Source organism: Brachyhypopomus gauderio, chromosome 1 (assembly GCF_052324685.1).
Source record: "Brachyhypopomus gauderio isolate BG-103 chromosome 1, BGAUD_0.2, whole genome shotgun sequence".
NCBI lineage: Eukaryota > Metazoa > Chordata > Actinopteri > Gymnotiformes > Hypopomidae > Brachyhypopomus > Brachyhypopomus gauderio.
In genome coordinates, this window is record NC_135211.1 from 24,495,851 (window position 1) to 24,518,862 (window position 23,012).

Below are 23,012 nucleotides of genomic sequence, written 5' to 3' on the forward strand. Positions count from 1 at the left end.
GGTTTATTCTAAAAAAAAAAGATATCATTAGTTGCGCAAACTCTTCTAACTTTGAGGGGGAACCAAAAGCATCCAGGTCCTGTTGTTTCCACGGAGCACTTACACGAGCCCACTTCCGGCTTTGTTGAAACAAGCAAACTCACTCTTCTGCAAGAGGTAAGATACGTTCGTCTCGCATTTTAATACGCAGACCCGTGGAGTACCTACAAACAGTTTATGTGTACATATTTTGTAATTTTGTAAGTTTAAGCATTTTTAATGGCATTTGTATGTAAAGGGAAATTGTATTTCACTAAATTGCTAAAGCGCTAGCTAGCCAGCTAGGTTAGCTAACGTTAACTTCAGTTTTGAGTTCATGGTTAGCACGCTAGCTAGCTAGCTGTCTGTCCATGCTTAAGGTAACGGCAGTCGACCTCCTGTCTGTGGAAGACGGAGCGGCTGTATTCTATAACATTGATCTCTTGTGCGTCTGCTACTTTTGGCTTCGTTACCGAATAAAATGCTTAGTTCTTTTTATGCCTGTATGATGGGTTGTTATGAATGGAGTGATGACTTAGCTCGCGTTAGCTGGCATTGAAACATGCTGTATCATTGGTGAAGCCTACAGCCAATAGTATAGAGCAGGTATCACCAAATGGCGGACCGCGGTCCGGATCCGGACCCGAACGCCGTCCTGTCCGGACCCAATCACATTCCTGATTAACTGGATACGGACCCAAATGCCAAAAAATTTTTAACGGGAGACTATATTTTAAACCGGAGAATTTATTTTCAGACGAGTGTTACGTTCACCACCCATTTGAGTGTTACGTTCGCCCCCGCCCCCGCTCAACAACTTTCGTTCGCCACCGCGGACCCGGACCTGTCTGAGCTATCTGCCAAAAATGGACCGCGGAAAGATTTAATTGATTACCCCTGGTATAGAGCACAGTCTTATAGTCCCGCCTATAGTCCCGAAATCGTCCAATCAGCTACAGCGCAGCGCCTCTGGGATAGGTTGAGACATTCCATAGTGGCATAGTCCATCTAGTGCCGCTGTTTGCCCCATAAACTTGCTCTGTAGCTGCGAGTTAGCTAGCTACCTAATTAGCCGTTTCCTATTGATGGGTTGCATTGATTCCTACTGATTTTCCCGCTTGTTATCTCTTCGTAGGCTGTTAATCAGGATGTTCCTGACAAGATCAGAATACGACAGGTAAGAAAGTAGCTTGGGTTGCTTTGCAAAGCGTTGTGACTACTTTCACTTTCAGTTTGATCTCTTGATGAGAGATCTGGTGCGGTCCTTAGATGCACAGCGTTGTGGGTGAACATGAATACGTTGAGTGCAGTGTTATATGTCATTTGTAATGGCACATTTTGCCTCCAGAGGCGTCAACACCTTCTCTCCAGAGGGAAGACTTTTCCAAGTGGAATATGCTATTGAAGCTATTAAGGTAACTTTAATTTTTGATTTTGCAAATGTTGGAGCGTAGCTCGAATGTTGCCACAGTGCTTCCTTGACATTTACATGTACTCTTTGCAGTTGGGCTCGACAGCCATTGGCATTCAGACGTCAGAAGGAGTGTGTCTCGCCGTGGAGAAGAGAATCACCTCACCACTGATGGAGCCCAGCAGTATTGAGAAGATTGTAGAGATTGACTCTCACATCGGTAAAGTAGTTGACTTAAAGCAACAACTGAAAACACAAGCTGACATGTGAAAGGAAATAGTACAAAACCAATGTTTTTAGCCAATTGTTAATCTGCTATTAATGACTTAAAACTCCATTATTTGGAAGAAGGATACAGCATATTTCTATCAACTTCATTCCTGTTCTTCTCATTCATATCCACATATTGTATCACTTTTTCATCATTAGTTGAACATGTGAATAAGAGCAATATATTCACTTATTAGTTAAATATTGTTTATTCTCCATTTTGTTGTTTCCATAGGTTGTGCTATGAGTGGCTTGATAGCCGACGCCAAAACACTTATTGACAAAGCCAGGGTGGAAACGCAGGTCAGTGCCTTTGTCACGAAGCACCAGACCAAATAACCACTTATGTAGTATAACAACAAAATTGAAGGATGTAGTAAAACCGACCAGTCGTGTGAAGTATACAAGTCCTATTTGTATTTTTCCCATTTACAGAATCACTGGTTTACCTACAACGAGACGATGACGGTAGAAAGTGTGACGCAGGCGGTGTCTAACCTGGCGCTGCAGTTTGGAGAGGAAGACGCAGATCCTGGCGCTATGGTAGGACATGTTGGAGGGCCAGACGGGCGCTCTGTCCTGGATGCTTGTTAAAACGGTGTTGGCATGGCTGTGTAAGGACTGTTCAGATTCAAACAAATGCATTTGGAAGACAGAGGTTAAGAACTTAGTACAAGCTTTACTTGCTGCAGGTGTTCTCATCTGCCTGGCAATGTCAGTTGCATCCGTTGGGGTTGAGCACGATTGGTGTGATCCTGTATGCGCCTCAGTCTGAAACTGGCTGTAGTTTGATAAACTTTTTAAAATGTGTTTTAAAGTGCTTAAAGCATATATGCGAGATTTTTAAATAACTCTTTTATAGGTGATGTAGTAACATTTGGGTAACTATCATGGAATAATTGTTAAGAAAAAAGACTAACGTGTTAGGAAACCTGTTTGAGGAGGCCTGCCTGTGCAAGATTAGAATACAGAAGGGAGGGGTTAGGGAGGGGCTTTATACAGACATTTGGATGGAGGGCATGCAATTGGAGGGAAAAGGTTGGCTCCTCCTGTGGATACTCATGGTAAAAATTGGCATGAACTGCTAATATCACTTTACAACTTTAATGTTTTAACAAAACTAAAAAAGCAAAAGACGTTGACAGCTTTTTACATTTGTGCAATTGTTTACATTATTGGTTGTTGGTTTTGTAAAATGGTTTGGTTGCTTTGCAATCCCTAACTGCAAATGAAAGAAATTTAAGCTTATGGTGTGTGTCTTTAATCTCCCTCCCTTCCACAGAGCCGCCCATTCGGTGTTGCCTTGCTTTTTGGTGGTGTGGATGAAAAGGGACCACAACTGTAAGTATCCGTTAAAAAGAGCACTTCACCCGAAAATATTGTTCGCAAAAAGAAAACTACTAGGAGACAGCGTTATGCAAGCAAAATCCCCTCGAATATGAAGGTGGAACTTATACGAGCCGAGCCATAATTCGCACTCTGATTGGCAGGTTCCACATGGACCCGTCGGGCACGTTTGTGCAGTGTGATGCCAGGGCCATCGGTTCAGCGTCAGAGGGTGCCCAGAGTTCCCTGCAGGAAGTTTACCACAAGGTAGAGCTTTGCAAAACCTTTTCACAATAGCGTGCACGTGTCCTGCTGCGTTTGACGCTGTTTAGGTCTTTTGCGAGTGGCCACTGTTCAGCTCCTCGAACTTAGACAGTGTAATGCAGTAAAAGTCCATTGAAGCTTTGTATTATGCAAATGACTTGTTTGGGGGGGGGTGTTAATGGATGTAATTCAACAGTACTGAGATGGAATTGTATATATGAGTCTTCCTGCAGTATACATTCTAGTATCTCCCACCTCCATCTATTTTTGACTAATGAAACTCTTGTTAATTGAGATGATTCAGGTGTGTCAGATTAAGGAAACAACTGAAACAGGTTCAGGGATGTTTCAGGACATTGGGGAGCACGAGAATATTAGGACACATTACTTGTTTCATTTTGAATAAATCAGGATTACAATGTCAGCATCACTTAGACTGCTGCATAATGTAGCATTGCACTAGCTTCATTCACAGTTACCAGTCAGTGTAGCTTCTGTGAATTATCATAGCTGATATATCGTACTGTTTATTACAAAAGGCTGCAATACTGCAAAAGAGCCCTCTAACAAATGACAGATATGTTTATAGCTTATGATGCAAGTATACTTGCCAATCCTAGGCTGTCCAGATTATCAATTATTTCATTTTGGAAACAAAAGTGATCCTTAAAGTGTGTGACACATGACCCACATCACCAGTCACTGTGTTTTATTTGCATAACATACTTGCAGTTTGTATTGAGACGTATCACAATTTCCATATGTAATATTCAGAAAGTTCTTAAAACTAGTAACTAACCCCAGACTACAGTCCACACTCCAGCCATTTAAAAACTGCACGCCCAGACCTTAGAATGCCCTCTCAAGAAGAAGCATGCTACTGTTTCTGGTGTCTGACGGGGAGGGCACGATGCTGGCTACAACCCAAGTACCGCTTTTGGGGTCTGCCTTTGACAGATCGGCCATTAAAACATTCCTGTAACTACACGTCAGCACCAGTAATGTAATTGGTAATGTTTAGGTTACATCGTCCTAGGTCTTGTTCGTTAGGTGGTAGTCAGGTTCTAGTCCAGGAGAGGAGTTCCACACAGCCAGTGCGGTATTGGGCTTTTCACCAGCATGACCCTCTGGGACGCAAATTAAACCCTGAGGTTACAGCACAGACAAGGGCCCTTTATATCTATATACATGTATATCCACCCACTTCCAGCACATCATGCTTCCTGCCTGTTTAACTTTGATTACCAGTTGCACTATGAATCCCCCCTGCTGCTAAACAAAAAATAAAGAGATCGTTTCTTATCACACCCATTTTCCTTAAAATCCATTTTTTTATTAAAAATTAAGAAAAGGAAAAAAAAGCAGAATCAACAGGGAACTGGAGTTAGTCATTGGGCTGAAGAGCTTGAAGTTGCTAACTGCTGTTGGACAGCACTCCTGCAGCTGTTTAATAATATGTTTGCACAATGTGGAATGAAAGGCACTTCCAGGAATTTAAAGTTGTTCATGGAAAGGCATTCAAATGTTTTAGTACAGAGACAACATGATCTTATACAGCTCAAGGCAAACAAAAAGTCATTTGGAAACTATTTAAATGTACAGCAGTTATGGTCTCCGAGTGTCCTGGAGTCAGGAAGTTCAAGTGTTTCTCATTTAGATAATGAGTAAATAACCCAGCATTATTTATTTTAATATCCTTCATTTATTTTTGCTTTCTGTCCTTTTCCAGTCCATGACGTTAAAAGAAGCCATCAAGTCTTCCCTCACCATCCTAAAGCAGGTTATGGAGGAGAAACTTAATGCTACTAATATTGAGGTAACCCGTTACTGTTTTTTTATGTCTAAATAAAAGAGACCAGTTCTAGAATGACCGTTAATGGTGTAGTTTATTCAGCGATCAGGCTTGATCTGTGTGCAGGGAAAACCTTGCCCTCATCTAATTTCAAGTGATATTTGTCTCTGCCTCTGATATACAGCTTGCCACAGTAGAACCAGGCAAGACCTTCCACATGTATACGAAAGAGGAACTTGAGGAGGTCATCAAGGACATCTAGGCACAATTCTGTGAAGGCTTGACTGATGTGCTACAGGAGAATTCCCACAATTCTGTGAGAATCGTCAATGAGTATCAGCGAATTTCCCAGCAGCCTCGCTGCTTTTAAAGGTTCGCCTGTGCAGACCAGAATCCACTCTTTATACTGTTTTTTGTTTTTTTTTTCCTCAGACCTTTTCTGTGTCAATACAGAATTGTTTCTACAGTTCTCTACATGCAAAGGAACATCAGTAGTTGAATTAAAGAAAAAATTGTAAGGGGGAGGGGGGGTCTTTTGTTACAAATCACTGCGTTAATAAACTGTTGTATTCTGAAAGAAAAGGGTGTTGTTTGAATGCCATACCTGAAATGGTCTTCTGACCCTGGTTAGGAGCAGGTGATGAAAATACCTTTTAATATTTTAAATAGTACTCAGAGATGTGCATATTTCATATTGGCTAGATCCACATACTGATTGGAATGACCATGTTCCTGAAAATAACATATCAATAGCTGATTGAACAGTTGGGTAAGAAGAAGAAAATGATGTGCTACTCGTGGTTTGTAAGTGATTTGTGGCGAATTCATGGATGCATTAATGACCAAGCTATTAGGGTCACTAATGAAGAAAAGGGTGTACTGAGGCTGCAGAGCTGCAAAAGAAGTGTGCAGACAGTTAAACTTGTATTTGATTATAACAGTTCGCTAAGTCCTTCTGTGTAGGGTCTTTGTCCTCCTGAATATGCGGGATAGGTTGGTGCCACACTAAAGGCGTGGGTAATTACCTCGAAATACAAATTCACGTTACACTTATTTCGCCATAAACCTCTACTACGTGTATATTGAAACGACTATTGTGATATCCAATGAAATATAGCCAATAACTTGTAGCGGCCAGTCGCACCTACCGAGAAGAACGAATGGGCGTTTTAAACAGACAAATAGGCGCTTAATCCGCCCTCCCGAACCCGCACATCCCTGAAGTAGACGCGTACTTTACCGACCTGTACCATGGACTTAACGCTGAGAACACAGTTGAAATGTTCTGCTCCATCAAGCGTTTATTGATATATTTAGAGTAAACAACATTTCTTTACAGTATTTTTTAGAGTAAATATGAAAACCGTGTATTGGTGTGCAGCAGTTTTATTACATTCAGTGGCGTTGTGTGTGGGTTTGGAGCCCAGAGCGAGTCCCGCTCGGACCGAACAAACGGCATTTGTAAAAACTCACAGCTCGAGGAATCCAAGTTTTAAAGATGCACCTCTGTCCAGGCACGGGGCAGTAAAACGGGCCGGGGGCTCGCTTAGAGACTCGTGTAAGTCACTCCAGGAATACCAATCCAAGCTAAAGGACAACACGCACACTGTAAGTATTTGTTCATCTTTCGACACTGGGAATGAAACTTGTGCTGTAGGTTGGGTTCTGTAGCCTGTGATCTTTGTTGATCAAACTAGTGGATCAACTAGCAAGTAGTTTAGTGTTGGCCGAAATGAAAGGCAGAATCACGTTGCAGTTCTGGAGTAGATCTGCTAGAGTCAGGGTCCTGCTGCTAAAACACCGCAGGCTCTTTCATTTTCTGCGTTTTTCATTAATCCTATTTTGAAAGAGATTTAAAAACGCACTCAAAAAAATGTGGAGTCCGATCATGCTTTTGCAACTCTCTTCTGTGCGTCTAAATATGTCCAACCGAGCTGCCTCGTTAGGTCCTCCTGCACACCAACTTTTTGGATAAATGGAGCTCGTTCTTTAGTGAGCCTAGAAATACCATGTTCACATTATATATGGCGTCACTTGATATTCTCTAAAAGGGAAACGAGCGGAAAACAAAATTATCACGGATACAAAATGCCATGAATACCAGGATTTGAATGGTAAGACCTGCGTGTACAACTACATCATCTTTCTGTAGGAGTCTTTATTTTACCTACCCTTCCCCAGATCTTCAGTGATAACATTCCAGGACGTGAAAACATCCCTGAACGTGTCAACTCAACCTGGGCTATCCTGTTGAAAAGCTGGGCGGAAGACCCACGCTTAAATCGTGAAGTAAAAGCAGACTTTTAAAATATGCGTCTTTTGGAGCACAGTTTATTTAACAGATAGAGGGTTTAATATTTAACCTATGAATTGGTCAGAACAGGGTTAACACTGAAGTTGAGGAGTATTTCTGGAAGCAGACTTCTCAGTGAGCTGAATGAATTAAGCCCCCATCTGAGAACTGTAACAGGATCTTACCTCTCCTACTGGAAAGTCCTGTGTTTTTGTTGCTTTTCTGCATTCCCTACATTGAAGACTAAGTGGGAAATGTCGCACTGTTGATTAGCCAGAGCCTTAAACTGCTCATGTAAGCTTCAGTGCTGTCTTTATGGCAGCGCTGCCCGAAGTGAGACGCGTTTTTTTTTGTTTGTTTGTTTTTCTTTGGCCATTTCATTGTTGGTCTTGACAAACTGCCAATTAAACATTGTGCAGCTGGTGCCATCACAGATAAAATGCACTGATAGCAAGAGAAGTCAATAATGATTATGCTCTGGCATGTGGTTCACCGCATTGTTCTCAAACATCAGAGGTGTGTGTGTGTGAGAGAGAGAGAGAGAGAGATTAGGCACTTGTACCAAAGGATCAAGTGATTGCTGTCTGCCCGTAATACATTCAGGAGAAACATAAGAGAATGTTCCTTTTAAATAAAACATTGAAAAGGCTTAAAAAACAGACTCACTGGTTTTAATGTGTTGAACACAGAGCAATGGATTGGGCAATAAAGCCACTGATGCATGCAAAAAGCTATTGGGGTCACCTCGAACACTCTTAAAAACCCCAGAGCAAGAGCAGCGTAGTGTGAAGCGTGTTACAAGCTGGAGTGTTCAGGGCTAACAGGAAACGTTCAGTGCACATGTTTTTGGTCTTTCATACATCGTGCATCATGACAGCACGCCAGTGGCACTCCAAGAATACCTGTAGCACGCACCATTAGACCCGCTCGAGCTCAGAGCTCAAAAGCTTTTTCTCTTTTTTTTTTGCTTGTGTCTGATTCTTTTCATTTTCTCTTCCATGTTCTTATTCCATGATCTCCATTCCTTCAGCGTTCTGTGCGGCCCTCTTGTCTTTTAACTGCGGTGGGGTCGGGGGTGGCAACAGAGGTTCCCACTCTCTCAAAAGGTCTTGTGCTGGGCATCAGTTTGTTGAAACAGCAGAGAGACTCAAGGGTGTTTTAGTTGTTTGTCCCTTCTTTAATCAGCACTTTTATTTTGACATGCTTGATTGATGACATGCTGTGTGTGTGTTGGGTTGGGGTTGTATTTGGAGTGTATGGCCAACGCTACCACAAGTCCTTGCTCCACCTGTAATCCAGTCTGTTGTTCAATAATTAAGGAAACCTCAACATTACCAATAGCAGTGGAAGTCATTGTCCAACTTGCTGTATTTTTTTTTTTTTTAAGTGTTTTAAGTCTCGCCAAATGGAATAATTTCACAATGCACAGTGGGTAACAGAGTTTTGGGAGGAGCACCTTTAAGGAATGTGTGGAACATTGTGCAAAGGCAGCCACTCTTTATAAGTAATAGAATTTTATAAGTAACTTTCAGCCCACTTAAGATGTCTGACCATGGTCCGGTGCTAAGGATCCAGTCTTTAACATGGGATCCAATGGCATTTCCAATCCTCTCATCACTCTGCCTCCTAGGATTATACTTGCAGAATAAGCTGTCCCGAACCTGCCCGCGAGGTGCAGAGCTGCACCCAGATGCCAGCCTCGCCAGGATTCTTCCCGCCCTGCGGGACTTTTGGGGCTGCCCACCCGAGGCTTTCTGTGGGGTCGCGGCGCAGCCTTCAATCTCAGGCATGCTCAGTAGTGAGAGCCATTCCTTAGACGCGCTACACTGCGTGGCGCCTGAGAAACGTCATGGCATGGCAGTCAGGAGCACGTGTTGGCTTTATGTCGATTTAAATACAACTCAAATGTATCACTGCCCTCTCTTCAGTTCCTGCCAAACACACTTTTTTTTTGTAAGTTTTTTGACAGTTTATTTGTACACCTGTGTAAACCCAACTTATATTTGGAGGGATACATGAAGCTTTCAGTCCTTTCTTACTTGTTTTTGTCTATACTTTTGAAGAACTTTAGGTCATGTGTGTTTTTGCCAGCCATGGGAAGAATGCACTAGGAGGAGGATAGAGAGGCGGGGGTTGGGGTATTGGGGGGGGGGGGGTGTTCTGTTCTCCGAGTAAGGCTTAGAGCTGGTGTGCTTTCAGGCTTCCTGGAACTGAAAGCCAGAACGCAGAAGAATGATTCTCATGTTTGCATTCACAGGAGTGTGGAGGAAGTAGGGGAGAGGAAATTAGGAGGGGGGGGGGGGGGGCAGTGAGTTCTTCAAAACAGTGCCATGATCAGGAGAAGTCTCAGGGTTACTTAATTCTCTCCAGCCAGTTCAAAACATGAGTCAGTCAAATGAATATTTTATTCCAGCAAGACTTCACAGGGCTGGTAGTCAGTTGGTGGTTATTCAGCCCTATACAGCTGATGCTGATGACTACACCAGATGTAGCTCTCTCCACTTCTCCTCAGTGGGCTGTTGACTAGGGTTGGACTGACATTCCCCACTATCACATACTTATGATGGAAGATCTGTATTATGTAGTCTGGCTGGTACGGCTGGGTCTCACCTGTAGCTGGAACCAGTTTCCTCCTTCCTTCATCCCTGGTGCAGGAAACCAATCCGAATGACCTCGGGACCTTGGGTCATTCACGAGGTCAAGTCCCATCAGCTAGGCCACGGCAAGGGTTGTGTGTGTGCTGCCCCTCTTGGAAGGACCACCAATCAGGTTAGCAGTCACAAAAAACAACCACGTTTGAGCGCTACAGTCTGATCTTTTGGAATGGTGGACCTGCTCCAGTTTCCCTGCCCCCTAGAGGCTGAAGGGAGGATTTATTGGTGCCGTCCCCCACTCTGAGCACGCTGGGCCTTGCTGGACAGGCCGACGGCTGTTGGCCAGCATCAGACTCCCAGCTTAGTCTGCTCCCGTTCTGTTTGTGTTCTGCTTTTCTTTCCTCCAATGTAAGAGATCGCTAGACGGGCAGGGTCACTGGCAGCAACTGCTCCCTTTTTTATTTTTTATTAAAGAACATTCTAGAAGAGTCACGCTGGCCATAGATCCGATGCAGGTGCTTGGAGCGGAGCTGTCCTTGTGGCATTCTCCAGCACGCATGCTGCCGACGCCATGGCGACAGGGCTCCATTTTGGACGGGCTGCACGAGACGAGGAAAATGGGCCACTCGGCGCTTGCATGGAAACTGTCGCTCACATTTGGGATTGGGGCAACTGCAGGTGTCCAGTGGACCCGTGCGCTGCACACACATACTTCACTTCTCTTTGATTTCTTGGACTTGCCAGCCAATTATGTGCAAAAATGAGGTACTTTAAAGACAAACGTGAAGTGTGTGTGTGTGTGGAGCTCTGTGTGTGTTATAGGATGTTGGTGAATCCCAGGGGAGTCATGTGGAATTGCAGAAATGCAGTGGAGGCCTGCCCTGGAGGCACTGGGCTCCCCACTAACGGGGCCATCTGGCCTGGAAAGGAGCAGATGAGAGAGGCCGGATGGGGTTGCGTGCGGGTCTCTGGAGACTTGCTGTGGTTTTCTAATGCTGAGTAGGGGGGCTTTTAAAGTGCATTCTCATAGTATTTCCAAGTCTTCCTGGCTCCCCCCCCTCTCTCTGTCTCTCTGTGTCTCTCTCTCTCTCTCTCTCTCTCTCTCTCTCTTTCTCTCTCTCTCTCTCTCTGTGTATGCATAGTCCGTATAGATGTGGATACATAGTTAAAAAAAAACAAAACAAACAGTCTTTTTTTGTGTCCAGCTGTCAGACACTTCATGTTCTAAGCATCTGCAGGGTAGTGTGTGCATATTATTACGGGGGTCGGCCCCCTCAGGGGATGATGAAGTTCAGTATGCTGTTCAGTCTCCAAGCGCGCCCTCTGTCTCTCTGTCTCGAAACACCTCTCTCCAAATATCTCCCTGTCTGCCTGATTTGATGCTCAAACAAACAAATCCAAGAGTAATTGCTCATTAATGGTTTATCCTCAATTCTTAAATGCATATGAGTTTTAAAACTGGCCTTTTTAAATCTGTGTGACCTCGGTTCGTCCCCAACATTCTTATTTATAGCTACATAAACTTCAGTGACTGTCAGAAAATTATCTCCCTAAAACTAAAACCAAACAGTCAAAAAATGTTAAGTGTTTGAGCTGGGCAAGATGTAGGCCATAACAGCCTGAGAGAGAGATGCTTGTTTTCAGAAGGAATGTTGTTGATAATTTGACAGTTTATAAAGCCATTTTCAAAAATATAATGCTTAAGTAACAGAACATTTTTATTTGTTGTTCACATTTAGATGATGACATTTCATGCTATTTATATCTTTTGGGTTGTACACAGATACGTTGGTGTGTTGTGCTAACAGCAGCTACACTGGTTACTCTGCTGAAGTGGCCAGAGGGGGGGAGTGTTTGGAGCTGAGAAATGGGTGGAAGAAAAGGTCAAACAAGGAAGAATCTCACGTTTGAAACGGTTACTTACACCTTGAGAATGCTGATGTTTTAGCTCAGTTATATTAAGTAGAAGTGTTCTTTCCTTTTACAGAACTTGTCTGAATTCATTCATCACAGTGACGTCTTTCACCGTATTAATGTCCACTGAACACCAGGAGCACAGCAAATATTAGAATTGTATGAATCGGAACTGATTCTGATGGCACGTCCCTTAGTGTTACACATCCTTCAGAGACCGGGTCTTTTGTGTTCTTATAATGGGGATTATCCAAATGACTCCTTCAGGCATGTGTCAGAGGGCAAAAATATTGTTGTGGCTAAATGGGTAAAAGACAGATTGAGTGGAGGTTCTGGACAAAACCCAACCCACAGTTCTGGAGCTTGGCCACGGGCTGCGTCTCTGTGGACAACTCGGGGACTCCCCCAGCACGCTTTGGAGAGGATGAGAGCGGTTTGAAAGGAGCATGTTTAAACGTGCTGAGCAGAGCAGCGGAGCGTTCCTTCTGCACTGGCCCTGCTGACGCTGCCTTAATTTGTGTGGTTTTATTTTTGTGTTTGTTTTGTGTTTTTCTTTGTTTTCCCTTTCGTCCGCCTGCTGGAGGAGGTTTCTAAACCTGCATCTGAGATCCTCTTCTGCTCATTGCAGTCGGAAATGAGAACATCCCTCTGAAGTATTGTCATCTTATAATGTTCTGTGACACCCCCCCCCCTCTCTCTCTCTCTCAGTTTGCCTTTAATGACCTGAGTGGCTCTGTGTCCCTTGCCTGGATTGGAGATGGAACAGGGGTGAGTGTTGTCTTCTGATCAATAACATCAACCCAGGTTTAGTCCAGTATATGGTCTTTAACCTAATGTGGTTTTTCCACCCTCTCAGGGCCCAGAGTTAAGGTATAATGTTACATTGACCAGGCACTTTTATATATGTGGACAGCAATTACGGTTTTATATAACTGCATTTGGTTGTGCAGGACAGGCTATGTAGAAAACACACCATCCTTCTACCCACAGACCACTAATGGTGCCCAGAGGGGCCTTGCCTGTTTTTCTTATCTAATGTCACTGTTTTTAAAACGGATGTCTCATTAAACTGTCTGTTTGCCAAAAGGGTCTCATGATGAAATCACTTTTGCGACTGTTTTCTTTCTTGCCTTACTGATCCTGAAGTTTTTGTCCAAAAAATAAGCTTTGGCAGTAAGCTGTCCGCCACCGTGTGAGTGCACGAGACGGTACTGTCTGTGGCTGTGGAATGTGGCATGTCATCGTCAGACTGGAAGAAGGACATTTCGGCTTCACGCGTGGCGTTTTCTGCGAAAGAGCTCGCTGCCTCCCCTGCATGCACTGCAGACGTCTCACTCTGCGTCTGGGACGGAATGTCTGGCTGACTGAGGATGCTCCAGTCTAGCGTTGGAATTTGAGTTTTCAGCAGATGGAAAGATCAGGCTGATTCAGTGCGAACCGCTAATCACTTATGCTCAGTAGTGCTAATAATAGTAGTGTTTGTGATGATGGTCATTGGTGGTAATAAAAATAATAATAAGCAAGAATATGAGCAAGTTGACCAGTATTAACAAACTCTCTGTAATTTAATTCTGCCAATGAACTCTGTCCTACTGCATAGTGATCCAGACAGTAATAAGCTGAGCGATGCAGACATGGGGCGAGTGCCTACGGTGTCGTAGGTGAGGGTTCGGGCTTCAGTCAAAGTGAATCCCTGTTAAACGCTTCAGCCAGAATCCCCTCAGTCAGCTGACCTACTGGGAACACCCCCCCCCTCTCTCACACACACACACACACCCCTCTGCACTGATTTTATATTCTCCCTGCTCAGACACACCCTTTTCAGCATACTGCCTCATTTACTAACAGCAAAGTTCATCGGATTCAGCTTTCTCCAAGAACACTGCTAAACACTACAGTGAGCGCTGCGCTGATCTCGTCAGTGTGACGCTTTTGAAGAGCCTGGCTGCAGGTGTCTGGGAGGATGAGGAAGGCGGTGGCCCGTGCGAGGCTCAGGCGCGTGCACGCCCCGCTGACACCGCCTGCTCTGCCCTCTGTGTGTGTGCAGGTGCTACTGGTGCTCACCACCTTCCAGGTGCCCTTCTTCATGATCCGCTTCGGCCACTCCAGGCTCTACAGGAGGTAAGGGTGCCACACTGCCATCTTCTGGAACATATTGGCATGACTTTTAAATGCAGTACTAAATCAAATCCTAGTGTTTCTGTATAAAGTTTCTTGCTATAGGTATTATAGTGTGAAGACCTGTATCTTTTGACAGCAGTTGTCTGTCTAATGCTGGCTAATGGTTTTTAAGCAGCCTAAATTGGATAATTAGCATTGTTTTGCATTTTATTTTACTAACAATGATTGTCTCGTCCTGCAGTGAAGACTATGGGAAGACCTTCCAGGATGTCACGGACCTTATTATTAACAATACTTTCATCCAGACGGAGTTCGGCATGGCTATTGACTCAGGAAACTCTGGAAAGGTGAGGGTCTGGTTCCAAAGTCTTCCGCTTGAAAAAGTAATAAACCACAGATCATAATCTGCAATACATAACCCCCCCCCCCTCCCCCAGGTTATCCTCACTGGTGATGTGTCTGAAGGTAAAGGCTCCCGGATCTACCGCTCGCTGGATTTTGGGAAGAGTTTCAACCCCTCCGATCTGCCCTTCCAACCCCTGATGCAGATCTCCTACAGCCCGGAGAACAGTGACATCCTGTTTGCCATCAGCGTCGTGGTGAGAGAAGACATTATTGTGTTAAACTATCATATTAAACAATCCTAGATGTGATCTACATCAGCAGGCTACCTGTGGACCCCTTATGCAGTACAGATCTGTTTCCTGTTGCTCAGTTAGTGTCAGAAATGCAGCGGTTCCAATTAAATGATTCGTTGCATGAGAACCTGGTGTGGTGAATCATTTCTGGCAACTTGAGGAGAAGGATGTGTGGAAAGTGCAGTAGTTCAATTGGAGCAAAGAAGCCAAAGTGCTTGATGTGACTGTTTGTAAGATTCGCTTCATAAATGAGCGTTGAAGTGTCTGAGTGGTACAGAGAGAGAAGAGGAGGATGATGACCATGGCACTCTGTTTCCACCACAGTCCGAGCTGTGGATCTCCAAAGACTTTGGAAGCAGCTGGAAGAAGGTCCATGATTCAGTCTGTCTGGTGAAATGGTGAGAAAAACGTAATGCAATGTAAACATGCGCACAATCCCGCGCACCACAATTACGCCACGCTCGGATGTCATTTTAAAAAGGTGCATTAGTATATGAATTAGAAGAAATTACTTGCACACGCTTGGAAGTACCCACAGATTTACTCGCTCGAGTGTGATTTGTTGATGTTTTGGCCCCGGCCCCATCATTCTGGGGAAAACTGAGCAGCCTGTTGGGCCTGATGAGAGCAGCCTGTGGGGCATTTGTAAGCTTGCAGTAAATTTTTTCTCCTTCATATTGAGAAGGTATGAGTAGAATAACCATAATAACTAGGAAAACAGGGGAGACTTGCCACAATGTTTCACATGACTGTTGTTGTATTTACAAAAACAGACAGAAGTGACAAACACTTTTCATCCTGACGCATTGATATGTGAATTAAAAATGGCCTCTACAAACCAGCAGGCAGGTGTTGTAAGTGTTGTGATACCTGTGTTCAATTTCAGGGGGTCTGCAGACACTCTGTTCTTTACCACCAACCCCAACGGATCCTGCAGTGAGTGAATATTACTATTGAATATACAATTTGTATAGAAGCAGCTTGTCTGTGTACTGGTGTTTGAGAATTACTGTGCGTGTGTATTCTTCTGTCAGGTGATAAGGGTATGCTGGAGTTGAAGAAGACGTCGGACTATGGGCAGAGCTTCAAGACTATAGGCAGCAGGATATACTCCTTCGGCCTGGGGGGCCGATTTGTGTTCGCTTCTGTCATGTCTGCGACGGTAAACTTGAGTGTGTGTGTGTGTGTGTGTGTGTGTGTGTCTCCGTGCAGCCTGTGTAGAAAGACTCTCTTACAACAGAACATGAGTGCTTTATGCCTGTACGCGCTCCTCTGCCTCCTCTCCCGTCTCAGGGTTCCACGCGTATGATCCACGTGTCTGTGGACCAGGGGGAGGTGTGGAATATGGCCCAGCTGCCTCTGGTGGGGCACGAGCAGTTCTACTCCATACTGGCTGCCAACAACGACATGGTGTTCATGCACGTAGACGAACCTGGCGGTCAGTGTCCCAGTCCCCTCGGGCTCCTGTGAAGTGGGGAGAAAAGCACAGACGCTTCCTCTAAGAAAAGCCCTTCCTGTGTGGTTTTTGTGATGAGAGAGCAGATCTCTTGAGCAGTAATGTCGATAAGTTGACTGGGCTTTAGGAAAACCAAAGATTTCATTTGAACGCCTTATAGATGTTGCATATTTAATACTCTGAACAGTATCTTTTACAAAAAAATCTGTATTAATAAGTCTTCAGTTTTATTTCCAGTTGTGATCTAAATGTTTGATATGAAAGTTGAGATTTTAAGAGTTGATGGATAAACAAACCCTTGTAGCTCAGAGATTGATTTTCGCCATAACGGTGCTCCTGCTTCAAGGGTAATCCTAGTTGCTGCTGTTCCCAGACTCAGGAATGGGTACCATCTATGTGTCAGACGACAGAGGCACCGTCTTCTCCAAGTCCCTTGAGCGCCACCTCTACACGTCCACGGGGGGCGACACCGACTTCACAAACATCACTTCCCTTAGAGGGGTGTACATGACCAGTGTGCTGGCTCACGGTGCGTCTGTGTTAACACATGTTTTAAATGGTAAACTAGGCTACATCGTGGCTAGATATCACATCAGCTTGGTCATCGTGTCCTGGCTTTGTCGGTTGTGTCTGTAAGAAGCTGTATGATTAGCACTGGTGTGTTCCACTCTCTGCACACGTGCAGACGGTTCAGTGCGGACGGTGGTGACGTTTGACCAGGGTGGCAAATGGAGACCACTGCAGAAACCCTGGAATGGAGAGTGTGATTCAACCGCAGGGGACCCTGACATAGTGAGAGCCCTCACACACATGCACACACTCACACACATGCACACCCTCACACACACACATGCACACACTCACACACATGCACACACTCACACACATGCACACCCTCACACACATGCACACCCTCACACACATGCACACCCTCACACACATGCACACCCTCACACACATGCACACCCTCACACACATGCACACACTCAGACACATGCACACCCTCAGACACATGCACACCCTCACACACATGCACACCCTCAGACACATGCACACCCTCACACACATGCACACCCGCACACACTCACACACATGCACACACTCACACACATGCACACACTCAAATCTAATTTAGAGACACAAAATGCATATTCATAATCCAAACTCGTCAACCAAGCTGTTTCAAGGAAGTAATTAAAAGGGCACATAACCATGGTGAACGTCTTCTGTCTCCTATGCTTGTATCTTTGGAGTGTTATGGTTACACCAGTGTTATTGCAATTTTGCATATATGACTGTTTTAATTTGTGATGTAATGATGTCATGTAACGTGTGTGTGTGTGTGTGTGTGTGCGCTCTACAGTGCAGTCTGCATATCCATGCCTCCTACAGCACCTCCATGAAGCTCAATGTGCCCATGCTGCCACTAAGTGAACCCAATGCTGTTGGACTTGTCCTCGCCCATGGTACCCTACACACACACACACTCACATAAACACACGCCCAAGCATGGACAACTGACTATACATATGCATGCACGCACACACGGATTATACAAGTTGCCATTAGAATCTCCACAGAATCTGTCATCTCATCTATATCTTATGAAGGGAGTCTCACACCAACATGTGCTGCAGTTGGGCAGTAGATTCTAATCCCGCCTGTGTAAACATTTGATAGGCTCAAAAGAACACACAGAAGTGCCTTCCTTTCTGGAAACGGTGTAGCCCCGAGTCTGACACGAGTACTGAGACCACCGCCCCCTCCTCAGCGATGACCCTCTTTTGCAGGGAGCGTGGGAGACACCATTTCCGTGCTGTCTCCAGATGTCTTTGTGTCTGATGATGGTGGCTACACGTGGTGGCGTGCACTCAGGGGACCCCACCACTACGCCATCTTGGACTCGGGGGGTCTGCTTGTGGCTGTAGAGCACAACCCCGCTCATCCCATCTCCCAGATCAAGTGAGTGAGGGTGTAGGGGTGAGTGGGTGGGGGTTCAGAAGGGGTTGGTGGTTCCTCTGCACAAACACAACCCGTTCAGCTCTTCAGGTCAATACGAGGCTAATTAGGCAAGTTTAAGCGAGGAAATGACCATGGTGTGCTGGAGCAAGGTCTTCTAGGACCACCACCTCCAGCCCTAGTTATGTCGTCCGTCTGGATAACCCTCACCCTTGTTGAGCCCCATGATTTGGAGCAATCTTGGCCATGCTCTGATGTAATGGGCTCAACACTGAACAAAACAAGCATCGTTTTCACAGCTGCCACTGGCTGCCAGCTGGTACTGGCTCTCACTCTCAGGTGTGGTGGGCCCTTGCTCCACCCGGGTTGATGTGTTCACTGGTGCCCCTGGTCACATTCTCAGAGGTAGTTACTAACAGTTTGTAGTTTTGCCTTTTCTGAGTCAGTTATCTGGCTGAATGGGAAATCTCATTTTTCTTGAGTGTTTTTAATTCACCTTGCTTTGATTTCCTTTAATGGTCTTTTATTAAAATATTTATTTTATCCTAATTTCTTTCTCAGATTTTCCACAGACGAGGGCCAGTGCTGGCATGTGTACAACTTCACAGAGGAGCCGATGTATTTCACGGGCTTGGCCTCTGAGCCTGGAGCCCGATCCATGAACCTCAGTCTGTGGGGATATAGGGAGTCCATGTTCAGTCAGTACTGGGTCTCCATCACCATAGACTTCAGCCAACTCATCTCAAGAGAATGTACGTGTATGTGTGTGTCCATGCTTGCATGTGTGTGTGTGTGTGTGTGTGTGTGTGTATGTGTGTGTCCATGCTTGTGTGTGTGTTAGGTATCCAGGTATGATTGTGGGGATTCAGATGCAATTTGCCATTTCATTGTGTACAAATAGAAATATTCTTCAAGCTTGGAGTTTATCTCTCTTTTGTGTCTGTGTTTACAGTGTTTCTGGCTGGTTTAAATTCCTCACTCAGATAGCTGGGAGATGCAATCATGCTGCAAGTTTGGCTGTGACCCGAACCAGGTTGCTCTTTGCCTCCCCCTGCAGGTGGTGAGGAGGACTACGTGCAGTGGTTGGCACACTCCAGCGATACCAGCAACCCGACAGATGGCTGTTTGCTTGGATACAAGGAGAGGTTCCTACGGCTACGCAAAGACTCTGTGTGCTGGAACAGACGGGATTACATCATCACCAAGCAGTCCACGCCATGTCTGTGCACGATAGATGACTTCCAGTGGTGAGGAAACTTAGCAGCTTCACACCTAGGGGCCAAACTAAACAACATGACAGTTACACATCAGCCCAAACACTGAAACAGCTGTGACTCATCCTGAACCCAGTCTTGCTCACTATGCAGATGCCATATTAGCATTATTTTAGTAACAGTTAAAACTTGCCTATTGCAACAGTCCTGAGTCACATCTGGAGGAAGCTGCTTTTCTTGAAGACACTGGTATTATAAATACACTAATAGTCTCTGGTAAATACTGTGGAGGACTGATTTCATTGGGTGAATTCCACTCCGATTCTCCCTTTGGTCAAAGCTACCTGTTGCTGGTTTGTCTTTCTTACGTGCAGTGACTTCGGATACTACCGTCCCGAGAACAGCTCGGAGTGTGTGGAGCAGCCAGACCTGAAGGATCACGCTCTCGAGTTCTGCCTGAATGGCCACATAAAACAGCTTCAAACCAGCGGGTACAGTGCCCCCTACCGACAACATTGCAGAACAACAACTAGTTATAATCAACCATGAAGACATTTCAAACCAGTGTACCCTATGCAAAGCGTGCTGCATTGTGTCTAACCAGTGATCACGCCCTGCGGCGTGTCCTGTTCGCCTCGTCCTATGTCCTGCTGCAGGTACAGGAAGGTCCCTGGAGATCGGTGTGAGGACGGCCTGCAGCCGCAGAGGCAGCTGATTGACCTGAGCAGGACATGCATCAGCAACTTGCTAAGACCGGAGGTAAAAGTGTGCATCGCACACACGCACACAGCTTGCATCACACGCACGCACGCACACAGTGTGCTTCACACGGACACAACGTGTATCACACGCATGCACACACAGAGCGTGCAACACGCACAGAGCATTTTACTGTAGTGTGGACACAGATCCTCCAGGTTGAGATATATGTGCATATTTATAGTGAACATTTTTTTCCTATTCTTTTATTTTATTTCCCCACTCCTTTCTTTCTGGTGTTTGTCTCCTTTCTCAGTACGAGACTCACTATGGGAACCCCGGACTTGTCATAGCTGTGGTCATCACCATTTTGCTAATCACCGCCATCGCTGGGGTTCTGTTCATCAAGAAGTATGTCTGTGGAGGAAGGTGAGTGTCTTTGTTTATAGCTGCACACCCATGTTTGTGCGTTTATACATGTGTACATGCCAAAATGCCTACATACTCATTTTCTCCCACTATATATAACTGTAACCGGCTACCAGTGACTGACATCCACTGATGCAAGCCAGCCTATTTGTAGCCTTATTATCGAATGCATTCATGTCTCTTCTTGAGCACATGCAGTTGTTGTAGCACTGCATGCATGTCCCTGTCCCAGATTCCTGGTACACCGTTACTCAGAGATGCAGAGGCACGTGGAGGCTAATGGCATCGAAGGAGTGGACGATGTGGACACTGAGGCAGGCAAGACGCATTACAATGACGACTCGGATGAGGTATGGGCCAGAATTCATGGCCACACTCAGCTGTGTTATGTTTATTTGATTTTAAACTATTTTGTCTGTTGGTATTGGTAGCCCTGTGTAGGGGGTTTGATAAATATAATAATAAAAATGCCACCATTTTTTGATTAATTATTTGGAGTGGATTTAACAACTTTACCTCATGGACATTGTATAAATGTATTTTGTATTCTTGTAGGACCTCTTGGACTGAAATCTCACAAAGAACCAGTCAGAATCCAGAAGACTGTGAGAGAATACCCAGAATGCCTAGCTGTCTTGTGGCCTTTTTCACTTTGTCTTCATCTCTCTCTATGTCTGTCTTTGTCTCCTTCTCTCTGGCTCTCTGATGAAGATCCATTAGGCCATGTTTCCAGAAACCCAGGGTGTGAAAGGACAGGTTTTCCTAGTGGATCAGACCCACCCTCTGGAAAGGAGAGCGACCTGACCATCTTTGTATCATGGCAGTTTTAATTTTTTATGTTTAATCAATTGCACAACTTGTGACTTGACTGGTTGGTGGGGTGTGTGCAAAATTGCAGTCACCATGATCTAATACACGTTGGTTCTAGTACGTTCCATAAAGGATAAGGACCGGCTTTTCAGACAGATTAGTCGTATTCTAACAAAGCATTTTCAGCCAACATTCCCATTAACAGTGTCATTTATTCTGAGATTGAACCTAATATGTATCCAGGAAATTAGCCATTATAGATACTAATTCAAAAAACATGTGACTGAAGGTTTTGACTGAACTTTGATATGAATATCAGATGTTGGTGCTTTAATTGTGTATGTGTGTATATATATATATATATATATATATATATATATATATATATATATATATATATATATATATATATATATATAAATATGCACCAATGAGTGAGACCAAATAATAGCCTAGCTTTTATTATCACCATGGCAACTGATGGAAGTGGTTTTACACTTGAATTTGTGTTCGACCGGTCACATGTTTATGATGGCTTGTAAATGTAAAATAGTTAGCCTTATGAATTGCTTAATTTCTCTCCTCAGCTATTGGTTATCAAGAACTAACAAGCCAGTTGTGTCTCGGGTTAATCTAAACAAAACATTTTAACTTTGGCTGGCACAGATGCAGTGTTGCGTTTAGTGACGATCAGCCGATCTGCTGATAAAACCTTCAAGATGTGAAACCACCCTTACTCTGAACTATTGTTGATAATCTAGGGTCCCATATAACAAATTTCTGATAAAGGAATGGATAATTACAGTCTACATATTGGCAAATGGCTAGATTGGCAAATGGCTTAAATGTTGAGTGTCACTGACAGAGATGTGACGATGCTATTTTCCTATCCATTTTTTAAAAACTTCCCTATTCCTGTTAATTATTTCATTACATGTTTATACTCGTTACCTGAGAAACTCATCATACTTGTAACATAAGCTAAGATTTGCTAAGCGATGTGCACTGTAAAGACACGCTCTCTGTGGTAAAGGGTGTGGAGTCATTTTGTATTAAAGCTACATTACATGAACATAGCAAGTTGGTTTAAAGCAGAGCAATGCGTATCTTTAAAGATTTAAATTGAATCATGGCCTTACTGTTAAATCTTTTGTTATACAAAGCCTAATGAAATGGACACATAGTTAAGACTGTTAGTCCATTTAGCAGTAATTACATAATGGCTTTTAATAGCCTGTTATCCATGTATTTTCCCTTAACATAAAGTGGTTACAAGACCAGTGTGTAACTTGATTGCTAGTGACTAAGAAAAGATGGGCCAAACTGTTTTCATTTGATACTTAGTTGCTTATTTTTGCTGAGAGAATACCAATCTAGTCTGCAGTTAATATGCTGACTATGACACAAACACCGCTTTCTTTATGTATACCCTAAAATGCATACCTCAGGGCCTCAATTCCTTATGGACACGTTGTGTGATGGGAGAAGCTTGTGTTTTAAATGGTTGTTTGCTTGATAAACGGCTCTGCTAAAAATCAGTGTCTGGTACGAAGTGATGCACAGTGTACTTGCACAAAGATAATTTAGATCTTTACAGCATCCAACCTTTGAATGTAAAGGGAATAAGACTTGGCAAAACAAAACTGTTTCCATTGCTGTAAATAACGGTAAGCTACTGTCAAACTATATTTCATATGCTGACACTGTTTGGGTCAACATATAAAATTGAGTTGGTGTTGACTTTTGTTTTTTAGTCTGAATAATAAAAAACTTCCTGAAAATATGGTGTTTCCTGACTACCTTT

At 44.2% G+C, this 23,012-nt stretch overlaps 2 protein-coding genes and 1 long non-coding RNA gene across 6 annotated transcripts; 2 read left to right on the top strand and 1 right to left on the bottom strand.

The window, feature by feature from the left end:
• Positions 1 to 56: 56 nt before the first annotated feature.
• On the top strand, positions 57 to 5,663 carry psma5 (proteasome 20S subunit alpha 5). 3 transcript variants are annotated; one of them, XR_013130720.1, is made up of 11 exons: positions 187 to 239; positions 1,154 to 1,195; positions 1,367 to 1,433; positions 1,523 to 1,649; positions 1,935 to 2,002; positions 2,135 to 2,242; positions 2,982 to 3,040; positions 3,190 to 3,292; positions 5,019 to 5,105; positions 5,266 to 5,397; positions 5,514 to 5,663. XR_013130720.1 is itself a non-coding variant. In XM_077004599.1 (10 exons), the coding sequence occupies exons 2-10, from the start codon at positions 1,167 to 1,169 to the stop codon at positions 5,341 to 5,343; spliced, it is 726 nt and encodes a 241-aa protein (XP_076860714.1). In that variant the 5' UTR covers positions 57 to 156; positions 1,154 to 1,166; the 3' UTR covers positions 5,344 to 5,663. The 3 variants fall into 3 exon arrangements, 2 of the variants coding, with proteins under 2 accessions (XP_076860714.1, XP_076860706.1); XM_077004599.1 differs by lacking the exon at positions 187 to 239 and adding an exon at positions 57 to 156 and having other exon boundaries at positions 5,266 to 5,663; XM_077004591.1 differs by having other exon boundaries at positions 188 to 239; positions 5,266 to 5,663.
• A 606-nt stretch (positions 5,664 to 6,269) lies between these two features.
• Positions 6,270 to 22,996, top strand: sort1a (sortilin 1a). 2 transcript variants are annotated; one of them, XM_077004620.1, is made up of 21 exons: positions 6,270 to 6,689; positions 12,591 to 12,650; positions 13,930 to 14,003; positions 14,245 to 14,350; positions 14,441 to 14,602; positions 14,966 to 15,039; positions 15,528 to 15,577; positions 15,676 to 15,803; positions 15,935 to 16,079; positions 16,471 to 16,626; positions 16,783 to 16,889; positions 17,461 to 17,563; positions 17,888 to 18,059; positions 18,618 to 18,808; positions 19,114 to 19,303; positions 19,645 to 19,761; positions 19,927 to 20,029; positions 20,286 to 20,398; positions 20,631 to 20,748; positions 20,954 to 21,003; positions 21,110 to 22,996. In XM_077004620.1, the coding sequence occupies exons 1-20, from the start codon at positions 6,438 to 6,440 to the stop codon at positions 20,966 to 20,968; spliced, it is 2,436 nt and encodes an 811-aa protein (XP_076860735.1). In that variant the 5' UTR covers positions 6,270 to 6,437; the 3' UTR covers positions 20,969 to 21,003; positions 21,110 to 22,996. The 2 variants fall into 2 exon arrangements, with proteins under 2 accessions (XP_076860735.1, XP_076860731.1); XM_077004616.1 differs by having other exon boundaries at positions 20,954 to 22,996.
• On the bottom strand, positions 6,683 to 7,644 carry LOC143513941 (uncharacterized). Its single transcript, XR_013130742.1, has 3 exons — positions 7,560 to 7,644; positions 7,253 to 7,357; positions 6,683 to 7,125 (listed from the first exon to the last, which is right to left on the bottom strand). It is a non-coding gene; the product is annotated as an uncharacterized LOC143513941 (long non-coding RNA).
• Positions 22,997 to 23,012: the final 16 nt, after the last annotated feature.